This window comes from Lepisma saccharinum, chromosome 26, assembly GCF_977018435.1.
Source record: "Lepisma saccharinum chromosome 26, izLepSacc3.1, whole genome shotgun sequence".
Classification (NCBI taxonomy): Eukaryota; Metazoa; Arthropoda; class Insecta; order Zygentoma; family Lepismatidae; genus Lepisma; species Lepisma saccharinum.
In genome coordinates, this window is record NC_139254.1 from 1,678,079 (window position 1) to 1,691,003 (window position 12,925).

The 12,925-nt window shown below is 41.6% G+C and overlaps 1 protein-coding gene across 1 annotated transcript in view; it reads right to left on the minus strand.

The window, feature by feature from the left end:
• LOC145979463 (glycine dehydrogenase (decarboxylating), mitochondrial) overlaps positions 1-12,925 on the minus strand; it is a 70,293-nt gene that overhangs the window by 11,714 nt on the left and 45,654 nt on the right. The window contains 3 exon segments of the mRNA XM_083112369.1: positions 10,407-10,552; positions 10,872-10,979; positions 12,408-12,615. Coding sequence (XP_082968495.1) covers positions 10,407-10,552; positions 10,872-10,979; positions 12,408-12,615 — 462 coding nt within the window.

Sequence of the window (12,925 nt, forward strand, 5' to 3'; positions counted from 1 at the left end):
CAAAAACGTTTCAACGTATATAGAAAAATGTCAAAACGTCAATTTCAAGAAGAGGACAATCTCAAGCTTCGCGATTACCTCGTGAAACGCTTCAAAGGTTGGAAATCCGAGAATCGCGGATCCTACGAAGAGAAGAAACGTCAAGATAAACCTGTGATCGACGCCATCAGCGGTCTAGGTAAAGAAATTAAAAGTGTCACGGAACAAAATAAAAATTTGATCAACGAACTCGTACCGCTCGCAGCTAAAAGTTACGCCGTACCCACGCCCATTTCGAGCATTCCTTCGACTCCGTTCGAACTGAAGGACGTACCGGCACGACGTCGAGCCATAGGTAGCACGTCGTCGGATAAAATCGAGTTGGGACCTTTGGCACGAGACTACCTGAGCACGGGGAAGTTCGACAAGGACGAAGTGTTCGGATTGTATCCGAGCATGGAGAGCAACGAAGGCGGTGGTGTGGTGTGGAAGATTGGGAAATCGAAGGTGACCTTCGAAGGCAACGACATTAAAGTTAATTTAGGCGATAAGGATAGTTGGACCAGGTATCCGGGTACGGTGGGACTGTGGGAACTCGTTGCCAAAAAGGAGCCGAAAGATTACACCGACGAAGATTACCAGAGTTACAAGGAAATTTTGATCATGACGGATGCCTTGTACCAAAACAACGACGCCTCGCTGAATAGGGTGAAATCGAGCAGCGGTGAGAAGTACAGGAATCTCATCAAACCGATATGGAACCAGGTCAAAACAGGCAGCGGCGTCAAACTCTACAACACGTTACCCAAAGAATTCGTTTGGGTGGACGACGTGCGCAAGCTCATAGACAGGTTGTTGGTTATTGCAGGAGAGGAGAATGCAGGCAATCGTAATTTCTACAACGAGAAGGTTGGCATCGTGGACATGATCAGCACGAAACTTTCCAACTTCATCGTGAACGACGACAAGGGCATAGGCTACCTCATCAAAATCATCAACACGCTGCCTCCGAGATTCTGGAACGTGGCCGAAGGAAAGGGACTCGTGAACGACATCATCAACAAGTTACCTTTCGAGATGCATTTACCCGGCTACCAGTACTGCGGACCGGGTACCAAACTCGAGAAAAGATTGGAGAGAGGAGACAAGGGTGTGAATCCGTTGGACGCCGCATGCAAAGATCACGACATCGCTTACAACAACACGCAGACGGATCTGGACGCACGTCACGAAGCAGACAGAAAGTTAGAGCACGCAGCTTTCGAAAGGTTCGTCAGCAGAGACGCTTCGCTGGGTGAAAGAGTTGCAGCACTGGGCACCACCATCGCCATGAACACGAAACAAAAATTTGGGTGGGGTGTGTAAATAAATAACATACAGTAAAAAAAAACATGGCTCGTATAACTAATTTGCCGCACGAACTGCTGTGTAAAATTTTCAAACAGGTAGTAAACGGAGATGTTAATAAACTTTTAATCATAGCGAGATCAACGCCGTATTTTCGCATCCCTTGTGAAATGGCTGTCAAGGACCGTCTTCGGGAGATCAGTGGCATGAGGTGCGGTGATCTCGACACTCTTCTTTCGGCTGCAGGGGAAAAATTAAACAAGAGAATGGACGAACTGCACGAGGCGAGGCAGGGGAGAAGACGATACACGGATGATTGGCGTAAGTCGAAACAAGAGACGGAAGATATCATCACGCACATCATCGCGTTTTCCGAAGCACGGACTTTCTTCCTCTGTTAAAAAAAAATCTTCGATTCAAAAAAAATCTCGTGAAAAAAAAGTATATATAAATAACACACATCGTGAAAAAAAAATAATCTTCGGTATATATAAATAACACACATTGTGAAAAAAAATTAAATTTCTCTAACACACACACTGAAAATTTTTCTCTTCGATATGAGTGAAAAAAAAATGAGTGATCTCCAAGCATTGAAACAAATGCTAAATTTATCAGTCGAATATGTAAAAATTCAGGAATTGGAAGTCGACAAACCTTACACGATAACTTCCGGTTCAATCGTTTCTACCCAGTATGGTCCCAAGGTGCGTCTGTTGCTCAACGCACAATACAGTCTATTTTTACCAGATCGATACGCTAACATGTTATCCGACGAGAAGCTATCTATTTTAATCGAGAACAAAACTCGAATCGTGTACAAGGGTACAAAGGAACTTCTTGGCAAGAAAACAAAGCACGTAATAGAATTTGTTTAATCACGGACACCCCAACCCCCGGAATATATATATATATATAAATAACATACCATGAAAAAAATGACAACTTGTATAACTCAACTTCCTCCCGAAGTGTTGCACAAAATATTTACGTTCACGTTCGACGGGGATGTAACTAAACTCATAGACTTGTGTAAAGTAACGCCAGAATTTCGTTCACCGTGCAAAATGATTTTCATGGATCACCTCCGAGAAATAAGCGGAATGAAAAAAATGTTCCGATCCCCAGAGACTCTCTTTCGAGCCGCAAACAAAAAAATTGACGATAGGTTAGACGAGCTGCACGAGTGGAGGCAGGGGAGAAGAAGATTTACCGAAGACTGGTACGCGTCGAACATTGAAACTGTCGATCTTGTAAACCACATGATAGCATTAGGCGAAGCAAAAACTTTTTTCTTTCCCAGAATACATATATATAAATAACACATCGCCACAGTTGTTTTGAGTGAGACGATATAAATAACACATACCTTGAAAAAAAAAATTACACGAAACAAAAAAAAATCTCAGAACATTTATATATATAAATAACATACCGTGAAAAAAATATATATATATAGAGCATCAACATGAAGCCCAAGGGTGTCGTGTACCAGATACCATACTCCAATCTGAAAAATCTAGGTGCCCTCGATGGGTTACTCACCAAGAAACAACGCGAGAAGAAACGTTCTTGCTTGTCGAAAGGACACGGAATGAAATTACTTCTCAGCACACCTCAATTGAGACGCTTGCAGCGTTCGCGGAAACAGCAAAAGATCGGAGGTTTCATATTCAGCATTCCGGCCATCCTGGCAGCATTGGGGGCCGTTGGAAGTTTGGCCGGCGGAAGCGCCGCCATCGCGAAAACCGTCATCGACTCGAAGAAGAACAAGGCCGAATTGGAAGAACAGAAACGTCACAACCTGGCCATGGAGAAGAAAGGGGGAAGGGCGTGATGAAAAAGTTTAAAAAAAAGAAACAGCAGCACTCACCAACCGAGACATTGAATCTCTGATCAAACCATTACGAATCAAACACTTCAGAGGCGTTTTCATGTCCGACTCGTTACCTTCAACCGTTAAAAATAGAGAATGCGGAGTAGTCAACTTGGACAGTCAAGAAAATCCAGGCACGCATTGGATATGTTACCACAAGAATGATAAAGCATTCGTTTTCGATTCTTTCGGAGGCGTTCCACCTACAAATTTAGTTCATTATCTGAAAACGAACAAAACCTCTATATACTACAACGACGAACGCATTCAAAATTTCGGAGACGAGAACTGCGGTCATCTCTGCCTCTCCATGCTCGCGTTTCTCTCTAAAATAAATAAGCCTACGGTCGAAGATTTCCAGAAAGCATTGTGGAATCTAAAGCATCACGACGATGGGCGTGTTCCATCTCACGAGCGAATCTTCGATCTTGAAACTCGCGCTGCACGACGACATCGTCTATCCTAAATCCGTAGCTCTGCGTGCATTCTACAGCATGTACCTCATACCTAACGTCACGCAGCACAACAACAAAATTAGCGTCGGAAGCGAACACATCGTCGTCACGCCAGATCAATACAACCTTTCTACTTTGCAAGCTCAATTACCCAAAGGCACGTACCTTTCTCAAAATTCGGTCACGCACAGAGTGGAAATCGTGTCGGCGACGGAGACCGTGGACCTGGGCACCATGGGAGAACTTTTAGGTTTCGAGAACGACACGAAACTCGAAGCTGGCATCAAGCACACGGCAACCAACATTCCTAAATTCTTGGCCATCGAGACTCTGAACGTACACTGCAACGTGGCGGAAGGCATGATCACGAAATCTTCGGACGGGGGGTTACTGGGAAGTCACAAGCAGACGGGAATCATAGCCACTTTCAAACCCAGTTCCGAATTCATGGAACCGATCATCTACACACCCTCTTCGCCGATCTATTTTCCAGTATGTCGCAACCGCATAGACGACATAGAGTTGGTGGTGACGAACGAGAAAGGAGAGGTGGTGGATTTCGCAGGTGCAACGACCACTGCCGTCGTGGAGATCAACGTATAATAAATAACCATACATAGTGAAAAAATGGAACAAATCGAAAGTTACGAGTTGCAATCTTTTCCTCCCAACCGTCGCACGTTCGCCAATCTCAACGAAGCGAACAGGGAGATCGAATACGACGTGGACGTAGGCGACGGGTTCGTTCATCCTCACAGAGCTGACCTCTACTTTCAATTCGACGTGGTGAAGATGGAAAGCGGAGAAGCATTTCCGCCCAATGCAAATTTGATACTCGTGGACAACTTCGTGCCTCACCTGTTCTCGCAGGTGGAGGTGAGGAAACACAACACCGTCATAGACAGAATCGATTATCCAGGCATCACGTCGACGGCAGTGGGAACATTGAAATTATCTAAAACGGACGCAGCATACTATCAAGCGGGGGGGTTCGAAGCGGGGACCAAAATATCGACTAGAAGTCACACGGTGCTCTTTCCCATGCGTCTGCTTCCGGGATTCTTCTCCGACTACAAGGAGATCATGTGGAAGGGAGGATTGCGCGTCACTTTTCGCAGAGCGGCCAACGACAACGACGCACTGATGCGATACACCAACTTGAACGCAGACGGCACGCCGATAGCCAACACTTTACCCGAAGCAGCCAAGTGCGTCATCCGGAGCATGGAATTGAGAATGCCGATCGTGGAATACGAAACGAACTACGCCCTCAAGTACAAAGCGGAGATCTTGAAAAGTCCACAGGTGCCGATTCACTTTCACGGTTACCAGTGCGTGCAGAAGTTGGCGTCGGGAAGTCACATGGAATTCGACGTGACGACTCAATTCAACAACATACAGTTCGACATGCCAGATTTCGTCGTAGTGCTCTTTCAGACCGGGCGCGATAAGAATCAGGAAAAAGATTCCAGCAAATTCGACGACTGCAAGATCAAGAACGTTTATCTCAAGAATGGCAGGAACGAAGTCTTCCCGCGCGAGAATTACAACCTCGACATGACCAAAGATGATTACCTCAAACTTTACGAAGCTTACACGGCTTACAAGCGCGTGACCGAGGGAAGCGTGGACATGTACTACACGCCCAGCGAATTCAAAATCCGCAGGCCGATGTTCGTCATCAATACCACAAAAAGGAAGCAGGTCGTGGTCAACGATCGCACCAACATCAAGGTCGTCTGCGAGTTCCACGAAGCCTTGCCTGCCGATACTCTATGCAGCGTCATCCTCATTGCAGAGAAGTCCTTCGTCCACGACGTGAAGAACGAGAGGGTGACGGAACAGTTTTAAAAAATAATTCGTAAAAAAAATAATTGCCACATACTAAAAAAAATCAACAAGGTTATATAAAATACAATGTAAGTTAGTTCGGTGCGCAAATTAAAAAAAAAAAATAATAACTCATGAAACTCTATACAAAAAGGCGCGCATTGGCTTTGATAGCCATGACCATTTTAGAAGTGGTTTGTTGGGCACCACGCACCCCCCCCCCCACCATCTCTCTCTGGCAGGATATATATTTTATTCTCTTTTTTTTTTGATGGGGCCTTAACAAAAATAATTTTGATTATCTCACACACACCGCAGAAGATCACACATGAGTTTTTTTTTAAAAAAAACAAAAAACATCGTGGCAGATTACGCTGAGAGCACACACAAGGTCGTAGTAGATTACACTGAGGGACCTTACAGTAGGAGGAGACAGCAGACTTATAAGAAAAAATGTCGTAAATCATTTCAAAAGTGTGTGTAGGTCAAAGGACGAGTTAGCATAAGAGCAAAAATTTTCAGGAGGAGCTTAAAAAAGTGATGCCAGAGCTTTTTTTTTCTGTCCACTTTTCTCTCATTGTAGGTTAGATTAGCCCGTAAAACATCGTAAAATAAAAAAAAGTAGATCAAAAGAATGGTTCCAGAACGTACCATACCAAACCTTCGTCAGGCACGGAACGTGGAGAGAAAGTGAGTTTTTGAGATTTTGATGAAATTTTCGTAGGTTTTGCAACACTGTGGCTCACTTCAGTGAATTAAAGTGAGTTTTTCATGTTTTGGTGCTGTTTTCTTCGCTGAGAAACATCGTCAGCGCAATAAACGAGTCGCAGAACGTGGAGAGAAAGTGAGTTTTTGAGGGTTTTTTATCCTCACTTAATGTCCTTCAACCGGTGCACCTGCACTACTAGTAGAGGCTCTCGTGTAGTTTAGCACGTAATAAAAAAGGATAGGTTAAGTTATATCACGTAAGATCGTGGCATTCGTACCAAGTGTGAGGTGGGAAAAAAGGGAAAAAAAGGGAATTTTACTAAAAACATCGCTAACCGCTAAAACATCGACAAAAAATTGTCAAAAACTGATATTCTTGATAAAAAAAAAGAGGCTAAAAAAGAGCTCGTACCAAGTGTTGCGTTGAAACGATACATATACACTACTCCCAAGAATGCAAGTTGCCAACTCCCAAGAATGCAAGTTGCCAACTCCCAAGAATGCAGGTTGCCAACTCCCAAGAATGCAGGTTGCCACCTCCCAAGAATGCAGGTTGCCAACTACCATGAATTCAGGGTGCCAACTACCAAGAATTCAGGGTGCCAACTACCAAGAATTCAGGGTGCCAACTCACAAGAATTCAGGGTGCCAACTCACAAGAATTCAGGGTGCCAACTCACAAGAATTCAGGGTGCCAACTTCAGAATCGCCATTATCTTATTCTTCAAATCAGCTTAATTCACACAGTTTGTAAGAGATTTCTCTTCAGTATTTTACTTTCTAGGCTTCAGGCTTCGCAGACAGCCTAGCTAGCCTGGAATATACGCCCCTGTTTTCCACCTTCCTGCAAAGAAAACAACCATGTTTCATACACATTTACGGTCTCTATGACGAAAAATAGCGCCTTATTCTTAAAGTGAGTGTTACTGTTAAAGAGCACGTTTATTGCACGTATGTGTTTGTTTAATGTCTACATAATAGCATGAAAATAACAGTTAAATTTCTTAAACAGCTTAAATTGATACACGATTTTGAAATATACTTATTACGTATGTTATGCAGCAGTAACTTCAATTAATTCTTGTCGTCAATTACATCCATGTTTTTTTTTGTTTTTTTTTTTTAAAAAAAAGCACGCCACGCACCCGGTGCTGCGGGTCCCACTTTAAATTGTAGGTTCAGTCCCTATTAGCCTTTCTGTGCATAAAGTAGGCTTAAAAACAATAAACTCAAACAAACAAATATGTAATGAGAAATAAAGTTTTGGCGTTAATCGGGGGTATTCGCCCGGTTCCCTCAATTCTTCTAAATCGCTGCAGTAGTCCAATCTTATAGTGACTATGCCCCTATGCGCGCACATTGTTGCAATGACTACTCTTGGCAGCCATTGTCTAGGATCTATCCAGTAGAATTTACTTCAGGCAGGTTCTCTTTCGGCAGTCATGATCGCCGAGATTCTCTCACGTTTTCTTTCTTCCTCTGTTTCCACTCTCTCTATCCTCGTGCGGCATCTTTTCTGTTTCTCTCTTCTTCAATTTCTTATCTTCACTCTTTCTATCTCTCGTTCTCTTGTTCTCTATGTCCCTTTTTCTTTCTCTCAAGAGGTATTTCTTTCTTTCCTTTTCTCTTTGTTACTCTACTTCTCTTTCTTGCTGTTTTTCATTCTTCTCTATTGCATTTTTCTCTCTTCTCTTCCTCTTCCTCATTCTTCCAACTCTTTCTACATTTATCTACCTTTCTTTCCATTGCATCTTGTTTTTTCCTTACTTTTCTCTCGCCTTCATTCTTTCTACTTCTCTTTCTTACTTCCTATGGGGTGGCGCCAAACCGGTATGTCCTCCTTGAGTAGCGCAAAAATCTTAATTTTGATTTATACAAACTTAGCTATTTGTTTCAAAAAGAGTTGTTTCAAACCAGATTGGAAATAACAACACGGGATGGAAAGATATCAGTTTCGAAAAGGAAACATAGATGGCAGCACAAGGTAAAAGAATATAAACAAATTCTTGGAGGATAAGTATTTAGATTTAGTAAAAGGAAAAGTACAATAGAAACATGTAAACAAATTAAGTCAATGTACAAAAAATGATAGTAGATGAAAAGAAACTTAGAAGTGGTTATCACCACTCAATAAATTCAATGCCACATTCAATTAATACGCACGCAAAAAGAAGTATTCAGCGAAGTAAAATGTTAGTGGTTCTAGCACAGCTTAACCTCGTCTTCAATCATTGTTACCATCTCTCCAAGGGGGAAAATACTTCTGCATAATGTAACACCAAAATCATGTACCTATATAAGCTAAGAGGTTACTGTCATTTCCATATCATTATGTAGGTATTAAAAAATAAATTCATAACTGGAATAACCTTATTCTTTAGCATTAATACTTAGTATTTAAATAGGAGCAATTACAGAATACCGGGAGTATCTCCGATTGCTTTCAAATTCGGCACACACACTAATTTTGGCGTCCTAATCAAGAATCTGCAGTTAAAAATTGGCGGTCACGTCTAGAAAATTCGAAATAAGTAGAAATAAGGGGGTCTGTGAACGAAGTAAACACCGGTGATTTATGAAGGAAACAACAAATTTTTGCAATGATTAGCGTTCAAAAACTATGTTTATGAATACCCTGAATTTTAACTATGCTTGCCTAACCTAACCTAACCTTACGTGAATGGCTCGTGGGCCTACGTGAATGGCTCGTGCGGCAAGTATGTTTTCCAAATTTAATGAAGACGCCATATTGTCCCATGTAAAGCAACGCTCCATGGAACGGATAGCAAACTTCACTTGTTCCATCCATAGGCGTAGCTACGGGGTGCGCCGGGTGTGCCTAGACACACCCTAATGGTTTGTAAGAAGTTGAAAATATCATTACTTGGCACAAACGTGTGCATTGTCGCTGATGAAACGAGTGTCTATAGATTTTCGATTTTTTGATGTCATTGGAGAAAGAAGATATTTACTGCATTATACTCTGTACTACAGCGCTTTTCTTCTATACTACTTGTCACAAGCTGCACGTGAGAGAGAGAGCTTTCTCCAAGCTTAACCAAGTTAAAACTAAATGAAGAGCAACTCAGAAGCAGGATAGATTGGAAGCCCTGCTCTTGCTATTTGTGGAACAGGAAAAAGCTTCGTCTATTGATGTAAATGAAGTTATTGATGAGTTTAAGAACATTGTACCTTTTGACAGACGTCTCTTGTTATAGATGACGTGTATTTTGATGTATTTGTTTGTAACATTTATGAACATTTTGTGTGTGTGTAATTTCTACGCAATTTGATTTTCTACTACATATTTTCAGAAATTTTCAACACTGTCATTTAGTGAATTTATATTCCTTTACAAAGATCAGTGCAGTTAAAGAGCCAAGTGATTGTATTGCAAAATATGCTATTAAAAAGGTACAAGACCTCGTTTTTTTTTCTTTGTGCACACCCAAATATAAAGTTCTAGCTACGCCTATGCTGAAGACGCTATATTGTCACATGTAAAGTAACGCTCCATGGAACGGATAGCGAACTTCACTTGTTCCATCATGAAACATGGCGACCATTATTATCGACAATCATAGCGGTAATGTATGCACGGTATTTCGCATTTTCTAGACGTGACCGCCAATTTTTAACTGCAGATTCGTGATTTTGAGGTCAAAATTAGTGAGTATACCAAAGTTGAAAGCAATCTGAGATACTCCCGGTATTCTGTAATTATACCTTTAAATACAAGCTATTGTGTTCTTATTTAAAACTGTAAGGTTGTAACAAGATTTTTACTGGAAGTGGAAAGTAGGAAGACCAGTGTGGAAAGTTAGGGAAGGCAGGAGATGCCAGAAATCTACCCTCGCCCGGGTAAAAATTTTACCTTGACCCGTCCCTGATCTTCCTGTTTTCTGTATAATCCCCTTTTCCATAAATATGACCTTATTGAAAAATTTTCAGGACAGTGAATACAGATTTAGGCTAGGAACCAGTAGTGTCGATTGCGTGCCACAAGTGGGAGGGGAGAAATGACAGTTTACTTTCTCTCTTAAGAGGACATAAGGCGGGGGGGAGTGGGGGCAACTGCCCCTAATCGCCGTCACTGCTAGGAACTGTTCGCCTCGGTAAAAGTAAAGTTCGAAAAGCACACAACATCGACAAAATTCAGTTTCCTTTTCTCAAAGGAAGTATATGTTACTGAAAGGAAACAGCAAACTTACTGCTGGAAACGCTGCCTCCTGTCGGGAATAAGGCCGGTCCCATTCCGGTGACGTCACTTGGGTTTGCGTGTGTGGCGCCATCTTTAGTGGGTTGACCGCCTTGTCCATTGTTCCATTTTCAATCGCTCTAATTTCCTCACGGATGCCTACAATAAGCAAGTAAACAGAAAATTAGGATCTTCACTAAAATACATACAATGGTGTCCACAACTTAAGGATAATTCAAATGCTACACTTGCCGGTGGCAAAGCTTAAAAGCTTTCCGTGCAGTAGTGTGCCCAAGGGGAGTTAGTGGGGGTCATAGCCCTCTTTGACCCAGTATTCCTTAAAAAAAGAACGTCAAAGCTAGGAGAACATGGCAAATTGAGGACTTACTGCTAAAAAATATATACGTACCCCCTCTTTGCACTTTGCAACGTGCATATCTCTCACAATATAGAGCCTAACGGCATTAAGTCTACTCACAGATTAAAGTATCGCAGAACCGATCCAGCTCTACTTTGTCTTCTGATTCTGTCGGCTCAATCATGAGAGTCCCAGCTACAGGCCACGACATGGTCGGAGCGTGGAAGCCTGAAAGTAAACAACAGTAAATGAAATTATACAGTACAACTTACTTATTACAAGTAACAGTTACTTTTTTTAAATGAGTAATTGCAATGGACGTATTTAGGGGGTGCTAGGCGGTCTGGATCTCCCCCGAAAGATTTAGCAAGTAGTAAATTCAGAGGAGTCTCGTGAACGCATGCGGTGCATGCTGCGCATGCGTCAATTGTGGGAAAAAGGACAGCTTGCTCTGCGACGACATTCATGAGCATTTCTACATTCTAATTTCTTCATATAGGAGAAGTATTTATTTTACACGAGAGCGCTCAACTAAGCTTATACTCTTGGATCTGAAGTGAAAGAAAGTAATAATTCTTTTCCCATAATTGACGCATGCAGCACTTCAGATCCAAGAAATGTAATATAAGCTTAGTTCAGCGCTCTCGTGTAAAATAAATACTTCTCCTATATGAAGAAATTAGAATGTAGAAATGCTCATGAATGTCGTCGCAGAGCAAGCTGTCCTTTTCCCCACAATTGACGCATGCGTTCACGAGGCGCCTCTGAGTAAATTACATAATGAAAATATCCTTGTTTAGCATTTGTTGTATAATCGATCGAGTTAATTTCCTCTCAACTTATTGGAAAGTTTTTGTCATTCAGTAAATATTCAATTCATCTATTTGACAATTTCTCTGTCATGGCACTTGTTTTATTTTCACAAACTATGCCGATCTTAAGTACAGGTAAGCTAGATAATGAATATGTGCTGTCATATCTCTATTCTTATACTGTCTTTAAACATGCAATAATAATAATAAAATAGTAACTAATTTACATATTTAAATATTATTTATTTAATTTAATATAATTATAATTTGATTGTTTTAATTTAAACATTATTATTATTATTCCTGAGACACTTGGTTCGGACTGCCCTCTCGAAATTATTTCTAGATCCGTGCCTAACTCATTTTTTTCAAAGTGTAAAGTATAAGAATTGTTTTCTCTATTTTCACACTTAAACATATGTGGTTTATTAAAATATAGGTTAATGTTCGCCTTATTGAAAAATTACGACCCCCTTGGAGTTTATTTATGGAATTCGTTCTACTAGTTCAATTTAACTAGAATAGCATCGTCAGATGCAGTGATGGATGTAGAAGACAGGACCAGTAAATAATTAGCCACGCTTTAGCTGTAAGTTTCGTTAAGCTGGCCATAATGAACGCGCAGAAAGCAGTGTGACCAACCTAACGAAATTTGCAGCTAAAGTGCGGTTAATTATTTACTGACACATTATGTGATGTGATTTTCTTTCATGAGGGGATACAAACGAATACGTGAAGACAAAAGAATTATCCGGAATACTTCATGCAAATCGGCCAATAGGGAATACCCAGTGGAGAAATACGTGAAGCATTCGTGGCAGAAATAAGTGAGCTGTAAAGTCACCGTAGTCCATGAGGCGCTTGGCAATGTCCACAGCCTCGACGTTTGCAGTTTTCTTGAATTCCCTGACGTCCAGGATGAACTCGTGCGCCACCAAGCCATCCTTGCCTTTGTACAGAGTGCTGTAGTGGCCTTCCAGGCGCTTGCTCATGTAGTTCGCGTTCAAGATGGCCACCTGCGTCGCCCGTCGTAAACCACGTGGACCCATCATCTGTTGAAAAGTTAATACTAATTATTATTCTTGACATGGGTGACAGCGCTTTCTCTCTCACATCTTGTAAGTTGGGGTAGCTGTCTGACTATTGTAAGATATATTCAGGCCCAGGCATATACAATATCAGATGTAACATTTAGACCACGTTTAATCAGACGATTAGCGATATTCTTTTATGGCATTTCAAGTATCTCATTGTCTTCATTTTGTGCCCCCTTTTTGAAGCAATCTTTCCCTCAGTGAAAGACCCTTATAGGTATTAGGGCGTATTTAGGGGGTCAAGGGGGCCTGGACCCCGGAGAAACAT